At 44.6% G+C, this 19,003-nt stretch overlaps 1 protein-coding gene across 1 annotated transcript in view; it reads right to left on the bottom strand.

Annotated features, from left to right (window-relative positions):
* Sptlc1 (serine palmitoyltransferase long chain base subunit 1) overlaps positions 1 to 19,003 on the bottom strand; it is a 46,284-nt gene that overhangs the window by 7,960 nt on the left and 19,321 nt on the right. Inside the window, exons 6-11 of the mRNA XM_057787869.1 lie at positions 14,239 to 14,371; positions 8,323 to 8,452; positions 5,261 to 5,350; positions 3,082 to 3,189; positions 2,040 to 2,135; positions 1,238 to 1,334 (exon numbers count right to left, since the gene is read on the bottom strand). Coding sequence (XP_057643852.1) covers positions 1,238 to 1,334; positions 2,040 to 2,135; positions 3,082 to 3,189; positions 5,261 to 5,350; positions 8,323 to 8,452; positions 14,239 to 14,371 — 654 coding nt within the window. The remainder of the gene's footprint in view (positions 1 to 1,237; positions 1,335 to 2,039; positions 2,136 to 3,081; positions 3,190 to 5,260; positions 5,351 to 8,322; positions 8,453 to 14,238; positions 14,372 to 19,003) is intronic.

Genomic DNA, 19,003 nt, shown 5'->3' with positions numbered 1-19,003 from the left:
CAGCTCATGACTTCCTCTACACGCCCCATCCGTAGTCTGAAACACTGTGAATGCTCCCGACTTGAGCAGACATTCGGCAACCACACCTTGAGGGTCTGGGTTTCTGACATCATCAACGGCTCCTCCTCACTGGTGCTGCCAACTGGCCAGACCAGGGATGATGGCTTCTGAACCAAACGCAGGCTCTTGTCCTTATCAGGATCTGCACAGTCCCGCTAAGATCTCAGGGTGCCATTTACTCAGTCTGAACTCGAAACGAATGGGCAGCAAAGTAATTTGGGGGATGTTTTCCTCTACTTGGGAAAAGCTCAAAGTGAAAGCCATGTGACCGGGAGTTGGGGCCTGACACCCTCCTGGTGTGCGCATGAGCGCACGAGACACATCTGACCCTGGGAGCAGACATCTCTGCTGGAGATTTAGGACTGACAGCTAGGGAAGGCCTCTTCTCCTTTCCTACTAAGGACAATTTTATGGAGTTAGTTCTCTCCTACTATCTTTATCTGGGCTCTGGGGGTCTAACCCAGGCTGCCAGGGTCACAGAGCACGCACCTTTGCCTGCTGAGACATCTTGGCGGCCCACTTTTCATCTTAAAGGCTGCACTATTATAGTCAAAGGCCACTCACAAAAACCTTAGTTGACTTTTATTTTGCCCACTGAGTTGTTGGTAACAAAACAGGCTAGCATTGAATTAATCAATGATTCAAAGGCTGAAGGGGAAAACAAGAGAGAAAACGAAATCCACTAAGCCTCAGAACACTTCAGCCAGCTTCTCCAAACACTAATGTCAAATGACGACAGCCACCACACTTGGGGAAGCACCCAGGACTGGCAAGGACCCAGGTCCTCACTTTTCTGGCACTGCCACTTGGAGCAGCAGCAGCCACTCTGGTTCCAGTGCCACATTCAGAGCTAAAGCTCCGTGCACAGTCCTGAGGCGGGATGGCTTCTCTGCCGCCATCTTCCCACAACGTCAGGCACTAGTAAGAACACCCACTTAAATTCTGGGGTGAGGCATGGTTCAGATCTTGGGGTTTCAGACTTTGGGACATTTTCAAAGACCATTGGTTGAATTTGAAGCACATGTACTCAACAAGTTTGGATATTGGTTTTTGTATTAGGGGACCTGATTTTGAAAGTAATTTAGAGTTTTGTCTGATAAACAATTCCCTAGTGCTAATTCTTCCAGAAAGCAAGTTGGCACCACAGTTAACAGAACCAGACATTACAAGGCTGTACCTGGATTCTCCTCCATGATGTTGAGGGCCTCGATGGCGGCAGAAGCTAGTAGGGGAGGCAATGATGCTGAAAAGCAGTATCCTTGGCCAGAGAGCCGCTAAGGAGAAACAAAATAAACAGATAATCTCTCTCTGGAGAGACATTTGGAAGCTACCACATATCCATAGGCATCTGAACAGCAAGCACACTGAGTGCACCAGGAGGGCAGCTGAGGGACAGTGTAACAAACTCAAGATGCTGTCTTAGAGGGTCCTTATGTATCTGTAAACACTTTGAGCTATGCTTTAAAAAACAGGCTTTTAAGTAAAAACAGTGTGGTAAATTATGAGTTAAAGTGTACATAAAGCTTGTACTGGAAATATCATTCTGCAGTGACAGTGGGGACAATCATCTGTGACTATGCTTCATCTCTAGAAGTGGTGTGGGACCATGGTCTGTATTCTGTCAATTATATTTTAAATAAACGCTGATTGGCCAGTAGCCAGGCAGGAAGTATAGGCGGAACAATCAAACAGGAAGTAGAGGTGGGTCAATGAGAACAGGAGAATTCTGGGAAGAGGACACAGTCCTGACCTGACCACAGAAGATGTAACTGCCCCACTGAATAAGGTACTGAGCCACATGGCTAACACAGATAAGAATAATGGGCTAATAATGGGCTATATAAATTATAAGAGATAATAAGAAGCCTGAGTGAATGGGCCAATCAGTTTATAGTTAATGTAGACCTCTGTGTGATTTCTTTGGGACTTAATGACTGCAGGAACTGGGCAAGACAAAAACCCTGACATCGAAGCATCACCTGATGGTCAACCACAAAAGACCTGCCGCAGCAGAAGCCCCCGACAGATGCGAGAGCATTTTCCATGTTAGCGCTGATAAGGTCAATGTCGTCAATCTGCCAGGAAAAACAGAGAGCAATTCCCCATCAAGCCCTCTGGGGATGGAGGTTTCCCTCAGTAAACTTCCATGCCATCCTTACATTCATTACACCCCTACCCACACCCATCTGCTGATGTCAGCTGTCAGCTAACTTCATGTAGCTTTACTCTGTACTTTTTTTCTCTGGGGCAGTGCAGTGCTGGGGTGCAGATAACTAAGGGTACTTTGCATTTTACCATCAACTAGGTGATACATGTAGCAAAACTCACCACCCACATTTGGAGAAAAGGCACCCTATAACTGTACCCTATAGTGGCCAGCAAGGTGCCTATCACCAGCCTGAGGCACCAGGAGCACAACCCAGGGCACTTGGTCTCTCTGGCTCCATTTCCCTTCAGTGAAAGGAAAGGGGCCAATGTTATCCCAACTGTTTAAGCTTTAGTTGCTTTGCTGAAGCCATTTTTTGGCAGTATTTTTGACAGCATATATTGTGTGTGTCACAATTATATATTAAATATGTACACACACACTGCCACCTACACAAACGATATATATATGGTACAACTGTACATATGTACTTCCACAGATTATATGGAGAAATTTAAATACTAAACTGTCTTCTAAAGGACTACGGGAACACTTTTTGTTGTTGCTCTTTGTGGGGGGCATCTTTTTATAAAGTTCATGAAGGCCTCAGTTTCCCAACTGCTGCGATTACAGGCATATGCCACCATGTCCAGCTCCTAAGGAAATTCTTAGTGACCTGAATAATACAACACAAAACATGAAGAGTCAAGTTCAACACTTAAATCTCAGAGGGAAGATATGGTCCTTGACTGGGCTGCCTAGATCCACCCAGACATCAAAGCCCCAGGAGCCTCTGATTCATTAAAGGTTGTTTCTTATGCCTCTGACAGGCTTCCTACAGGGGAGAGCGTCCCCACTCCACAGTGAGAACTCACACTGATCCCATAGTGCTCCGTGACTCCGCGCCCGTGCTCCCCAAGGACTCCAAATGAAAGGCTTTCCTCCAGGAAGATTCTTGCTTTATATTTGTACTTTAACTTAACCTAGATGATAAATAAAACTGGACTTAATACCACCACCATTAACAACATACAGAAGGTCTTTTGCAGAAAAAAATTAAACTTGTAAAAGTACTGACAGTTGACTCTCAATATCTATGAATTCTGCATTTGCAAATTTACCTACTTGTTAAAATCTATGACTCTAAAATCAATATCCACTCATCCATCCTTCAGAAGGCTCATGTGTGTGGTGGTAAAGAAATGAGTGAGCTACCTGCCAGTGGGTGCTCGCAGCTGAGGAGAGAGGTCACTGTCCTCTGAAGAAGTTTGCATTTCACATCAGTGTGCCATCACTAGAGATTCTGATGTTCTCAATGTCCCTGCTAATGAGCTTTCAAGTATTCTCAGATGCAGAAAGGATGAGAAATGCATTCTGGGAAAACGGATGGACATTGGAGAAACTTCCTTCAGCGTGAGTTAGAGAGCTGTGGGCAGGAGTCCAGTGTGAATCAATCAACAGCCTGTACTAGAGAAGGTGTCTTTAAACAGAACCACACACAAACCAGCTATGTTCTGACCACAGCTCACAGGAGCCCAGTAGCAATGGCTCACCATTATGTTCCTTTGTCGTTGCATGTGCTACCTTTACAGAATGTAAGTACACTGAATAATGAGAACCAACTGTCCTTTCAGTCTCTGAAATGACCCAGATTAGAAACAGACAGCACAGGACCTAGTTTTCAGAAGGGAAAAGTTAAGACATTTATGTGTGCAGATGTACAACTTCTCGGTTAAACACTTGTCTGACTACATATAAAACTTCCTGGGAAGTATAGTGTTTTTTTCTCAGTAGTTATTTTACTTTGGATTTGCAGAAATGTTTGAATGTAAAAAGTTCTATTATATTTATTATTATGGTTCATTCTTCTGTTTTCCTCTTACTTTTATTTATTAATTTACTTTATAAGAGAGGGATCTCACTCTACCACAGGCTAGCCTAAAACTTTCATGCTGAACAGGGTGGCCTAAAGACTTGATCCTCCCGTCTGAGTCTGCTCAGTGCTAGGACACAGGCATTGCAGGCGGGCAGAGGCATGGATGGCTTGTTCTTCTCTGTCATTGGGCATAGAAGAAAATCTTTTAGCTTCTAGTGTTTTAGATGTGTACTTATCTGTATTTTGTTCTGAGAATCTTTTTTTTTAAAAAAAAAAAAAAACAGAAGAAGTCGGAGGTGGATATGATCAAGACACATTGTAGACATGTATAAAATTAATAATAATTAATAATGATAATAATAATAATTTGGTTGTTCCAGACAGGGTTTCTCTTTGTAGCTCTGGCTGTCCTGGAAGTCACTCTGCACACCAGGCTGGCCTCAAACTTAGAGATCCACCTGCCTCTATCTCTGGGGTGCTGGGATTAAAGGTGTGCACCACTGTGCACACTGTCACAGGAGATTTGTTTATACTTCGTGAAGCTGTGTCTGTGTTTTGCCTCACCTCCTAAGGCACCTGATTGGTTTAATAGAGGTGAATGGCCAACAGCTAGGCAGGAGAGAGGAGGTGGGACTTTCAGGCAGAGAGAGGAATTCAGGATGAATCTAGGTGTGCAGCAAATGCCAGCGAGACATGAAGTAAGCTGGACATACAAAATGGAGGAGAGGTAAAAAGCCACTTGGCAGAATGTAGACTATTAGAAGCAGGTTAATTTAAGTTATAAGAACTAGTTGGGGACAAGCCTATGCTAAAGGCCAAGCTTTCATAATTAATAACAAGTCCCCACGTCATTATTTGGGGGCTGGCAACCCAAAAGGAAAGTCTGACAACAACACATCATATTTTTATTACTTTTTTATAAATATTTCTTATTTATTTGTGCATGTGTGTGCATGCCATAGCTTGTGTGTGGAGTTGAAGCACAGCTCTCATGGATCAATTCTCTCATTCCACCCTGTGGGTTCTGGGGATCGAACTCAGGTCAGGCAAAACGCAAGCACCTTCCTTTTCTGCGCAACCTTGTGTCCCAGGTATCATGCTTTAAATATGATTACAGATGAAAGGTCTAACTGGCAGATAATCAGCACATTAAAATAAAGACTGACGGGGCTGCTCACCAGTTCCGGAAGAGGACAGATGGTTCCGGTGTTCATATACAATCCTTCCACGACGATGAAACGCCGAGTCACACGGGCCTTCCGAGGATTCTTTAAGAAACGAGACATCTTAACTGTCATAACTCCAAATAGAAATTGTTACTCCCAAAAGCTTGTACCTCATAAAGGATTTATTTAAAAGGGGGAAGAAGGCCATAATGAATTTAAACTCGGCTCTTGAGATCCTATTATTTTGACAGAAACACTGTGAGAAAAAGCAGCTTTCCTTCCTCAGGCAGATTTTAGCTGACCTCACTCACCACTGGAGGTGCCCGAACAATATTAAACAATGTCCCAGTTGGGGACGGTTGGGAGAAAGCCCAGGGAAATTAATGATGAAGCACAGACTCCAGAGTGAAAACATTAAAAATTACACAGCTAGGATTTACACATTTCAGTGTAAAAGGGGAAAAAATTACAAATGAATGAAAACCATTGTTACCACCACCACAGTTGTGGCCTGAGGAGCAGGGAGAGGCATGGGTGGTGCAAGTGTCCTGGGAGGTTGATGATAACAGTATGGGAGGGGCATTGTGTGTGTGTGTGTGTGTGTGTGTGTGTTTGTGAATTATACTACTGTATTTTCCTCTGTGTGCTGGTAATCTCTAGCCTTCCTCACCCATCAAAATATAACCAACTCCTCGTTTGCATTGCCTGCTCAGTGAGTCAGGTAAAATCCAAATGTGACCTTGTCTGATCAAATACAAGGTGATAGACTAGAGCAGCCTAATTCAGACAGTATGTGTCCTCCTCCTCCTCATATCCAGAAGGCCATGAGTCTATCACACCTAAGAACCTGAAGATGCTGCAGGTGTGACAGGCTGGAAAACCAGAGTTAGAACTCATCCCCACATTCCTACTCAAAGATTTCTTACTTGTGCTCCAATCACTAATTACAACAATGCTATGGGGCCTTTCAGGACCAGCAGCTGCTGTCTGCACAGAAGCACTTCTGCTCTGCAGAGATATACATCACAGAGGTTGCCGGTCTCGCACGACTCGCCACTGAATGCTGCAGTTCACAGCATTTCTAGATGGAAGCATGGACCTGCCAGAATCACTGGTGGAAAGGACACCTGCATGCCAGCACACAGCGTCCTGACACCTCCCTCTGGAAAGATATCCTGTCCCCTTAGTTTTGGCAGGGCTTCTTTATACACACACTAGTTAAGTGTTCTACCAATTCAAGTACCTGCTTAGGATTTCCAAATATTCAATGGAAGAGACTTAGGATGAGCAAAAGTATATATGGAAGCTACTAAAGATTAGTCGTTCTATGCAATGATAGTTCGTCTTTCTTTTGAATATTTATGTGCGCATCACTTTTTCAAAATCAGGATTTTACTGTAGTAATTTAGAATCGTATTTTAAAAAATATTACATTATGATCATTTCTCAGTTTTACTTAAAACAGTTTTACTTTGTTCCTTTAAAAGATTTATGTTTATTTTATGCACATGAATGTTTTGCCTGCACAAATGCATGTGCACGTGTGTGCAATGCCCACAGGTCAGAAGAAGGTGGCACGAGACACCTAGCACTGGGGTCCCAACGCTGGAAAATGAGCCTGGATCTTCCGGAACAGCAGTAAGTGCTCTTAACCACGGAGGCATCGCGCTCTCCAGCTTGTGACAACACGGCTTTGCTGGAGACATCCCCTCTGGGAGCATACTGCCTCCTCACCATGCTCAGTGCTGGAAGCAAGCTGCTGCCTTCACTTTGCTTTTTATATAACACTGTTAGTACGTGCCAATCTTTGATATAAGTTCTACTTATATTCTAAAGACAGCATCTCAAGTAAGAAGAACTTTCTAATATTAAATGTGAAGTTATTTAATAGCATACTCCTGGCAGAAAAATGAGGTGTAAATTAATTAGTGAAAATGTGAAATTAAATTTCTAAGATACATAATTAGCTTTCTGATTGTTACCCACAGGAGCTGCATAGATTATCTTACGGAAAACACACATGAAATGTGAGCATGACAGCGCCTAGATCCAGCACACTGACTCCGTAGTCACACTTTCCGAACCAGTGTTTATTCTGGTGGTTGGGATAGACTGTTTAATCAGACTAAGGTCATCTTTCTAGTTTGCTGAAAGAATTAAATCTGCAAAACAGTCTCAATTTCAAAATTTCTTTAGCTTTTCCTTAATCGTGTAAATATGGAACACTGGCTGATACTATTCTGAGCACTCAATAGTGAGTTCATCATATTCAATATGATATGCGCATATTCGCCAAGTATCTATCACACAGGCTGACTCCTAAACAAAGAGACAGAATCCTGAGCAAATAATCCAAATGTTTATAAAAATCTAAATACAAAAATCAAAGAAGGCAGTAAGCATTTTCATCAGTTACTCTAGTTATGAAAAAGCTGTTGGGGCAAAGTCCACTTGAAAGGGGGGCTTGAGATGTGACAACCGGGCTCCCAGGACAGGCCACACTCACGAGGTCCTGCTGCAGAGCCATACAGCACCACCATCTCGGCCTTTCCTACCCACACTGCCCGGAAGGTAAGTCAAGATCCTCCCATGATGCTTTGAACACATGTCCCCTGTGCAGCTCTCCAATCATGTCAGGGAGACACTGCCTAATCACTACCACTAGGCATAGTCAAGGCTTCCAGGCGCCCCCTCTTCAGGGAGGCTGTTCCCCACAGGCAACAGCTGTCCGGAGCTTCAGGAGGGCTTAAGATTTGATAGAATAAGTAAGAATATTTAATCTATGCACCTCCTTACAGCCTTGGTGTGTTCCAGAGCTCCTACACAGAACTCAGAGTACTGCGTCTCCTCAAGGGCAAGCTGCTTCTCTCCCCCCAAATAAAGTCGCCTCAAACACCTCCCCCAAATACGACAAGGCTCTCCAACCTGAAATACATTAATAAGCAGGAACACCCTTACTTAGTATCCAAATGTGATCTGCAGGCCAGTTTTCGGTGACAAATTACCATTTCATCTATAATTTAGCTGCTTAGGAAGTACAAAGAGCGGCACAATGCTCTTCAAAAGGATCATACCTTTTGATCTTCAATCTCTTGTTCTTTTAGCAGTCGCTCCAGGTCAGCTACATCATTATGCTTAAACAACTTAATGTCACTGCGTGATGCTTGTAATCCTTTCTGGATAGCAAAGCAGGCCGCACTGTCCCTGCAAGGGGGAGAGGCACCAAATTGGAGTTAAAGGGCCTTGTCCACGTTCTCAGAAGAATGCCTGCTTTTGTACGTCGACCTGCCGTCGACCAGCCTCTAATCGTTACCTGAAACACAGCACATAGAGTGTGTTTGAGCACTCACACCCACTGTTTGCTCTTCACCCTGAAAGTCCTTTCCACAAGGCTACTTAAAACAGCTAGCCACATCATGACCTCTCTGAAACCAGGATGCATGCTGTGGCTGGCATCCGAGCTTACCCACATGCTCCTCTTTCTAAGAACTTTGCAGAATGCTGGTGACCTCACCGTCAGTGGCATCTCTGTTTACCCGACTGATGCATCACTGGCAGTCAGCTGGAAGCACAGCTTCTGGGCAATAAGCACGTGACTACAGACAAGAGCACAAGGAACGGTCTAAGCTCACTCACACCAGCTGAGGCCGAGTGAAGAACTAAGCTGTCGGCCTTTGAAAGGCTGTTGTAATGGAACGCTGCATCCCTCCTAGGTACACAAACTTCTTATCAACAGGGTAACAACGAGGCACCCCTACATTCTCCACTTGGATGAGGAAACCCAAGGGAAATCAAGACTGTCACCATCACCCAGCAGCAATGAAGAAACTCTGAAACCCTTGGGTGTCCAGGCTGAATGTGCCTGGCATTTGGAATGACATAGTAGTCTCCCGCTTCCCACTTCCCATGTGTCAAGAGAAAGCTGACCCTAACAGATGGTTATGCAACACTGTCATCTGCAAAGGCCATGTTCCAGAAACACAACCAAGTTAGAAGGGGGAAAAATCTCACAACATTTTAAGTTAAGAATTCTGTGGTGGGCCACATTTATCTACCTTGGAGTACATGTGGCCTGTGGCCAGCAGGCTGGACAGTCAGTATGGACTGGAAGGATATAACATAAAGTCGGGGTCCAGCTGAGGATCACGTACATCAAGTGTTACCACTGAGAAAACAGGGCCAAAGATGACCTAGCGGTGAACTCAAAGCAGCCAGGATAAAAATGAGCAGTCACCAACACACCTAAAACAAGGGACTAAAACAGAAATCTGAGCAAAATAGAAGCTACAGAGAGAATCCTCTCCTATGGAGAAAGCGTTCTGAAACATCAGCGAGATACACAGAGGACCAGAGGGAAAGGGCCGGTGAACAGAAAGACACTGAAACGAGTTAGTGTGTGTCAGAGAGACAGAGAAACAGACAGGAAAGAAGAGAGCAGAGCTCCAAGGACTTGGGGGGTGGAGGTATAAAGCAACCTAACATTCATGTCAGTGGAGTCATAGGAGAAAGACATTAGAACCGCTAGCTGACACAAACAAGCTGGCTAAAACCCCTAATACTAATACAAAAAGAAAAAGAAAAAACCTTAAATCTACAGGTTAAAGACAGTGAGCAAAACTCAAACAGGTAAGGCCAAATGAAGAGTCACAGGGGGTACAGTGAAACCCCGAGTCTCTGCAGGCTCTCAAGGCTGTCAAATGCATGCACAATCCAACTTGGTTCCAGCCACTCAGCATATGTCTAGATGGCCAAAGGATAGCCTTCACCCATTACAGCATGGTACAAGACTCCATTCATGGAGGAACAAGAAAAGCAGAAACACGACTTCGAAGTGTCAAATGGGACACATATAATGCAGGGAAGTCACTAACTCCCCCCCCCCCATCCCGTGTCCACCTTCAGGTCTAAGGACAGAGATTTCCCTGGTAGCAGGATATCTCAGTGTGTAAGAGACCTCTGTAAGAGTCAGGATCACCCATGCCAGTTACACTGACCACGGGCCAGGAGCCCACATCACCCTTAGTCTAGAGCAGTTGTGTTCTTGTGTGCCCCAGAGATGTGCAGGTTTGGGGCCTTATGTTATCACATAGCTTGGCACTGCTGATGGCGTAAGTGTAGCACAGGAGGTAGAGTACATCTATCTACAATAACTCTGCCATGGTGGACAGAATCCTGTAGGTATGCCAGTGACTATGAGGACAAGACACCTGGGCCTAGAGACTCTTAATTCATCCCTAAGCAACCTACCAACTATGAATTTGAGAGGAACTTGGGCTTGGATCGCCCTCTAGTGTTCAAAGAGTAGTGCTACATCAGCCCACTTTAGGTAAGCCTGGTCTTGTGGATCACAATTCTCATTCTAGAAAGAGGCACCAGCAAAGTCAGTTTGAAAAGATGAGCCATGACTCCTTCAGTGCCCAGGTGATGTTTCACACCAACAGCATCAAGAGCCTTCAATAAACTAAGACTTTGGGGTGGGAATACTGCCTCAGCCATTAAGAGCACTGCAGCTCTGCAGAGGAGCTGAGTTCAGTTCTTAACAGCACATGGTGCCTAGTGACCACCCTTAACTCCAGTTCCAAGGGATATGATGTCCTTTTCTGACCTCTGTGGACACTGCACACACATGCTGTGCACATATATACATGCACATATACACATTAAATAGAAATCTTCAAAAAAAAAGAAACTTGAAACAAGGGGCTGGAGAAAAGTCTCAGAGGTTAAGAGCACTGACTGTTTTTCCAGAGCTCCTGAGTTCAATTCCCAGCAACTACATGGAGGCTCACAACCATCTGTTATAAGATCGGGTGCCCTCTTCTAGTCTGTAGGCAGATATGCAGACAGAAAACTGTATGCATAATAAATAAATCTTTAAAAACAAACGACAACAAAAAACCTCAACGTCCTCCCACCCCCCCCCGAACTCACTACATCATAACAAGGTGCCAGAAACTGACCACACTGTAATCAGTATTGAAGAAACTACAAGAAAACTCAGGGAAAGAGTCACAGGAGGACTCATAGGAGGAGGACTCACAGGAAGATTCACAGGAGGACACACAGGAGGACTCACAGGAGGAGTCACAGGAAGACTCAGAACACCTGTTCTAAGGAAAGCCAAGGAGCTCAGAGGAAGCACAGATAAACCACTCTGCGCTCTAATGTGAGCACCTGAGAAGAGGAAACAAAAACACAGAACTCTCTGAGCAACAAAACAAAACAAAACCCCACACACAAAGTGAAAAAAAATCAGTAGAAGGTATCAACATCAGGAATGGTCAAATACAAGAAGGAATTACTGAGTTCAGGGACAGACTATTTGCAAACAGTTATCTGCAGAGAAAAGTGAGGTGTGATGAAGGTAGCTCACAGGAGCTTTGGAATAGCCTTAAAAAGCAAATAGCTACGCCAATGGGGGCGGGGGGAGGTTGGCAGCAAAAAGGACCCGAGAATGCCATCAGGATAGAGGACTTCCCAAAGAGATGGCCACCGAAGCACAGGTCTAGGAAAGCCAACAGTCATGGCGAAACAGATGGCTGGAGTCAAGACTTGCTGGAAGCACATCGCAAAGAGGTAAAAGTGAGATTCTCAAGGCCTCTCAGTCTCGGGCAGAATTTGCTACAGAAACTTTACTGCCAGGACAGAGCAGTGCAGGTCTTCAGTTAGAAGGAGAAACTAAACTCCCAGAAACTTCCAATAAAGAATTCTCCATACAGCAAAGCTATCATTTAGAAATGAAGGGGTGGGGGCTGGAGAGGTGGCTCAGTGGCTAAGAGCACTGGCTGCTCTTCCAGAGGACCTGGGTTTGATTCCCATCACCCACACGGCTGTTCACAACTGTCTGTAACTCCAGTTCCAGGGCATCTGGCACCCTCACACAGACATGCATGTAGGTAAAACACAAATAACACATAAAACAAAAATAAATTAATTTAAAAAAAGGAAATGAAGGTGAAATCTCAAAAAACAAACAAACAAAAAAAAAAACAAAAAACAAACAAACAAAAAGACTGAACTTCTCAGGACAGATCTTTCCTTTGCCAGGTGGTGGTGGCGCACTGTAGTAGGGAGCTGCGGGCCTCTTCCCACAGCCCGGCTCATGGTTGCCTGGCTAGCTTATGCCCCAAAATAACGACACACAAACTCTATTATTTTAAACACTGCTTGGCCCATTTCTGTTCATGTATGTAGCACCCCAAGATGCGCTTACCAGGAAGATTCTAGCCTACGTCCATCCTGGGTCAGAGCTTCATCGCGTCTGCTCTGGAGAGGAGAGCATGGCGTCTGCTCCAGAGAGCAGAGCTGTCGAGTCTGAGCTCACTTCCTCTTCCTCCCAGCATTCTATTCTCTTTACTCCACCCACCTAAAGGCTGGCCAATCAAATGGGCCAAGGCAGTTTCTTTATTAGCCAATGACCTTCCTCCATCAGCGCACGCCTTTAACCATTGAGGAGGCAGAGGCAGGCGGATCTCTGTGAGTTTGAGGACAGAGTAGTCTGCAGAGCAAGTTCTAGGACAGGCAGAGCTATAGAGAAACTCTTGTCTCAAAATACCAAAAGGAAAAGAAGAGAAAAGAAGGGATGAGAAGGTGAAGGGGATGTAGATGATCCCAGACAAGCCAGAGCAGAAAGAATCTATGTCACCCAGATCTCCTGAGCTCTGCACAGGGACAGAGATGCTAACATTGTAAACAATGAGTACAAACCACTCATATCTTCAGAATAATTTTAATCCAGAACAAAAAACCCTGAAATAATAACTATTTTAGTAGGCTGAGATAGTCAACACAGAAAGATGCAAATATAATACCCCAAAAATGTAAATGAGGATTGGAGAGATGGTCCAGTATTAAAGTGCTTGCTTGTGGACTGGAGTTTGGATTTCCAGAACACATGTAAATGCCACCTGTAAAGAGAGTGTTCCAGACCAGGCTGGCTAGCGAGACTAGTTGTATCTGGGTTTGACTGAGAGGCCCTGCCTCATTGAAGAAGTAGAACAACAACCCAGGGTAATTGCAAACATCAACCAAGGAACTTCAAATACAAGCATAGACAAAAATGGAAAAAAAGAAACATTTAAACGGGAGGAAGGAATACAAGGGCAGCTTCCTTACTAGTTTATTTTTGTTTCGGTCTTATGTTTATGATATTTAAGTTGAAATCATTTGAAAACAGCTTATATTAATGAAGAGATGTTTTTGTAAACCTCATGGTAAATGCAAAGATGCTTGAAATTGTTGACATAATCTGCATGGCCGGTGGCTTTCCCCTCACAGTGAACAGCCACACCATGCGTCTGGGAATTCACCAGAGTTCGTGCACTTGATCCCCACTCATGGTTTCTATGTTCTTTATTCTATTTTATTTTATGTGCATGCGTGTTTGTCTGATCAGATATATGTACATAACATGTGTGCCTGGTATCCAAGGACGTCAGTAGAGGGTATCATATACCTTGGAGCTGGAGTTACAGACAGTTGTAAGCTGGTATGTGGATGCTGAGAACTAACCTGGGTCCCCTGCAACAGTAGCCAGTGCTCTTAAGCACTGAGCCATTGCCCCTGCCTCAGGTCCTACATCCTTAATAAGCAGTGAGACAGGATCAGTAGAGACCTGGAGAGTAAGAAGGGTGAGTGATGAGGGGCGGGTGACTGCCAGGCACAGCAAGCAATGTGAGGCTGTGATCATGACGCAGGGCATGACAGGGCCACAGAGCTGACAGGGAAGGAGACGGCAAGCCTCATTTGGATACCAATAGAAACAATCATGGTGCCAGGAGAGTAGCTAAATCACTGTCAAGCACCTTTTGGTGAGGGTCTTGTAGCTTTGGGCCTGGGAAACCAAACAGTTAAAAACCAAACCAAAACAACCCCAGAAGATTCCTTCTCCCTTTAGGAGGTAATTTCCAATGCAGTGCAGGACCTGCTGAGCCCGGCAGCAGTGCTGCTTCAGAAGGAATCTGGATAGAAGGGTGGGTGAAGGCACTTACACGAAAACAATGTCCCCTCTTTTAGAGTATGCAGGAATGGCACTGGCTATGGTGGAAAATCCATACGAGTAAATGATGGCTTCTTCGGTCCTCATAAATTTTGCAAGGCGCTCTTCCAAATCCAGATGGACATCTATTTTACGGAAAAAGTAAAATAGTTAATCTTGTAATTCTTTTTCCTTTACTAACAAAAGAAAAGAAGCACTTTAATAGTTTAATTACTGCCTCTTTCACCTTATAGATAAAATGCAATTTTAAAAATATTTATTATTTATGTCTGTGTTTTTGCCACAGCCCACGAGTGGAGGTCAGAGGGCAACTTTTGAGACTTCACTGTCTCCATCCAACAGTTTTAGTTCTGGGGGTGAAAATTGGTCTTCAGGATTGACAGAAAGTGTTTCACCTACTTACCCATTTCACCAGTTCCTAAAATGGAATTAGAAGCAACAACAACAAATCCAAAAACCTCTAGATTAAAATAATTCTGGACCCAGAGTTCTTCTGAGACATGTGAGCTGAAAGCAGTTCCCTGTCTCTAAGCATGGCAAATGGAGACCTCAGTTTAGTTATAGGCTTTTTTAGTGTTCCAGAAGCCTGGGAGTTAAGAGTTGATCGCACTGCCCTGAAGCAGTGACAGACCACGAAGCAGGGCCTTTGCCTCCTTACCCTCTGCGGTGGGAATCCCACACCCCTGACTTTACCTACCTTACCCACTTCAGCTTCCCTTGGCCACTTTTCTGAGGCTTTACCACTTACGCAAAGCGGCCCTCACACTTTAACAAAAAGACCTTTACACACTCTACACCAAGACACATTCAAGTGGCCTCTTCTCTCACAGTCCAGGCTAGCGCTCAGGTGTGGAAATGCCACCCCCAAGTACACCAGGGAATTCACGTTCACAGTACTGACAGAAATAGGGCTCTTGTATAGCAGCAGCTTAAGAATGCTGGTCTAAGCTCACAGAACCACAGACGGTTCGTATAAAGGACCAGCGGGCACAGGAAAGGGAAGTAGAGGAGATCGCTATGGGTGGGTGGGGAGTGCTGGGACAGGAGGTTGAGGGAGGGAATACAGGGAGAGACAGCAAAGATAAAGGGTCACTTGTATGGAAACCTAATACAGTAGAAGCTTCCTAAAATATATACATATATGAAGGTGATCTAAATGAAGCTGCCAAATAATAGTGAAGACAGAGTCCCAACTGGCTATCTCTTATCACCAAAATAAGCTTCCAGTACCAGGATTGGGTTACATCTAATTGAGTTGTTGGCAAAAGGGATCCCATAAGAATCCTCAAACAATCCAGGCTGTTGCCAAGACAAACTGACTGCAAGGCCCACTGCTGAAGACACCACCTACACAACTCATTGAACACGAAGACTTCTAACTGGTGCCTACATAGAGCCTCGACCCCCATCTTCTAGCATCTTTGGTATAAGAAGGTACTCTGCACACCACCAAAGGAGAATCTTAAACACCAAGCCAGCCACAAACCTCTGATCTACAGCCCTGTCCTGCCTATAAGATGTGCTAGGGCATTGCTAGCACAAAGCTTGTGGGAATAAACCAGCCAATACCTGACTGGACTGAAGGCCCACTCCACGAGATGGGACCCATATCCAACACCACTTGAGGGATCAAAAACCAGACATTCTGCTATACCCACAGATCAGTATCTTGCTCAGCCATCATTAGAGAAGCTTTCTCCTACAGCAGATGGGAACACATACAGAGACCCACATGATGGCCATTCTAGGTTGTCAACTTGACTACATCCGGAATGAACTACAATTATTCGTTCCATGGGAGGGAACACCCGTGAGAGACTGATTGTTTCTGTTTGGTTTGAAGTAGGTGAATGCACTTCTAGTATTGCCCTTTGCCACCCCTTTAACCAGGGTCACACCTTCTGCCAGAAACCTTTACGAGGACATGGAAGAAGGAAGCGTTTATTTGCTGCGTCCTTGCCCTGGCCTTGCTAGTATAGCCATTCCGTCACTGGCATCGGAGCCCATCTTTGGGATTCCAGCATATACTGAAATGAAGACCAGACAAGGCACCCAGCCTCGTGGACTGATCAACAGTTCGACTGTTCACAGCCAGCCATTGTTGGATTAGCTGGACAACAGTCCTAAGTTGTTCCAATTTCTATATGCATTCTGTAAGTTTCATTACTCTAGACAACCCTGACTAATAGAATCCACAAGCAGGCATCATGCGGAGTCAGAGACCTTAGAACACTCAGCCCTAAATGAGGTGTCTCTAGAAAATCTGTCCCCTCAGGGCTCAGTGAACCCCTGGGAAAAGGAGACAAAGAATCTAAGAACCAGAGGGGACAGAGGACACCAATAAAACAAGGCTTCTAAATCAACCTGAACAAAGTTCATATGAACTCAGAGACTGAAGCAGCAAGCACAGGGCCTGCATGGGTCTGCACCAGGTCGTCTACATATATATATATATATATATTACGACTTCCAGTTTAGTGTTTCCTGAGTGTGCGAATAAGCAAGTCTCTGATTTTTGTGCCTTCTCTTGGGCTCTTTTCATTCTGTTTGTTTGTCTTCTCCAACTCTAATGTGTTAGTTTTGCTTTATCTTACTCTATTTTATTTTACTATTAAATAATAAAAGTCTTTTTTTTTAAAAAAAAAAAAAAAGTTTTGGTTTGTTTTTGGAGACAGGGTTTCATTGAATAGCCTTGGCTGTCCTGAAATTTATTCTGTAACCAGGCTGGCCTCATACTCACAGATCTACCTGTCTTTGCCTCCTGAATATTATGGTTAAAGTGTCATATTGTCTGGAGTCTGTTTGTTTTCCTGTGAGAGACAGAAAGGGAGTGGATCCACATGGGATGGGAAACCGTAATCAAATGTATTACATGAGTAAATAAAAAAGGGGAAAAGAATGTTGGTATAAGAGCATAAAATGTAATACTGAACTGACATATTTATTCACTGACATATTTAGTCAATCATGGCTCCTTAAGGGCTTTCAAATCACAGTTGGAGCCCTTAACATGTGCTCTGGAGAAGGACAACAGCCTTCGGAGACAGCCTGCCACCAACTGGCTCAGTCTTAGAGCTTCAAGGTCACTTTAAAATGAGGCATTCTGAGGAGAGAACTGGCAATGTGAGCACCCTTTCCCATCTCACCACAGTGGGCTCACACCTGGAGGACCAGATCGGCTTCACCACATGCTATGTGCAAGATGCACTCAGCTCAGGGAAGGAAGCTGGTTCTGGCTCCTGAACACTAAGGGAAGACTCAGGGGCACGGAGGGGAGTACAGGCAGATCCCAAAGCAGTGGAGGAAGGAATCAGGGTGTGTCCACAGAGAATACTTTGGGTAATGGCCAGAACAAGACTCCTCCAAGTGAAGGATGGCAGGGAGTGCCAATGGCAGATCCCAGATCAGCTAGATTCCTTAAAAGGTGCTAGACTTGTGAAAATAAACAGCAGCTCCCAATTCAAGCAAGCTGTGAGGCAGCATGCTTCCCGTCACAATAGCACTGTAAGGAACAGGAATGCACTGCCAACTGCCACAGTCAAATTACGACTATCAGTTCCTTACATCAACTGTAAATAAATGTGGCTTCACAGGACTATGCCTAAGTTCATCAGCAAGTCATAGACTCAAGACATTAACCCCATGCAGAGCCTAAGGCAGGAGGCTGCCCAGCTTCTAGAGAAATGTCACTGGGAAAAGGCTTCAGGAAAACAATGGCCAGAAAGAGGAATGCTATGAGGACTTAATAGCCGGTCACCCCCAAGCTACTGAGCACAGATGAGTCTGAGACATCTTCCTTCCCTTCTCTAGGGTCCTCAGCATCATGGCCTGTGCCTCTCAAGTCCAGGAAAAAGACCCCTGTAACTACAGCCCTGTTTCTGGGCTGGGAGTCTACTATAACCTTCAGGGTTTAGCTGGTAGGTGGACAGTCCAGGCCACCAGGCCAGGGTTGACAGCTCTCATTTCTGATCTCATTTCAGAACACGATGCAGGCTGTCACACTGATGTGTGATTCCCCTCTGTAAGCTATGAGTACATTTGGTTAATAAAGAAACTGCTTTCAGGCAATGGCTTAACAGAGTAAAACCAGGCAGGAAACCTAAACTGAATGCTGGAAGAAAGAAGGTGGAGTCAGGAGAAGCCATGTAGCTGCCCACAGGAGACAGACACCTCCACTGGAGGCTGCTGGCTGAAACTTTACAGGTAGGCCACAACCTTTTGGTGATGCACAGATTAATGGAGATGGGTTAGTTTAGGATATAAGAGCTAGCTAAAAACATGCTTAAGCTATTAGCCAAACAGTATTGCAAATAATATAGTTTCAGTGTGATTATTTCAAATCTGAGCGAACTCCGCCAACATCACACCATGCTTTGGAGGCAGATGCAATATTTTTACTGACTCTGAAAGGAATTACTATTGATTATTATGTAGGCTTCTTAGCTCTCCAGACTCTTGTACCGGTGAGGGATAAGACTGAAAAGCTGGACTTACCAGGGCTTTAGAAGAAGCACCTCAGCTACTGGAAAGTGCGTCAGAGCAACCTCATCTCTGTGTACACTGAAGGCCACACACACAGCTGCAGGAGAGCATGCTCATCACTGTTGTACACTGAATGCCACACACATACACACTCTGGGATAGAGAACCCGAGTAATAAATTGATGACTTGTTTAGTTCCCAAAGTTTCAGAAACCGCAGTCTTTCCTTCAATCTAACAACACAGATTTTGGCTGGTGTCAGTCCAGCAGAGCAGG

The sequence above is a fragment of the Chionomys nivalis genome, chromosome 13 (genome assembly GCF_950005125.1).
Source record: "Chionomys nivalis chromosome 13, mChiNiv1.1, whole genome shotgun sequence".
Lineage (NCBI taxonomy): Eukaryota > Metazoa > Chordata > Mammalia > Rodentia > Cricetidae > Chionomys > Chionomys nivalis.
The sequence above is the reverse complement of the archived record's forward strand: the minus strand, read 5'-3'. Positions and strand labels throughout refer to the sequence as shown.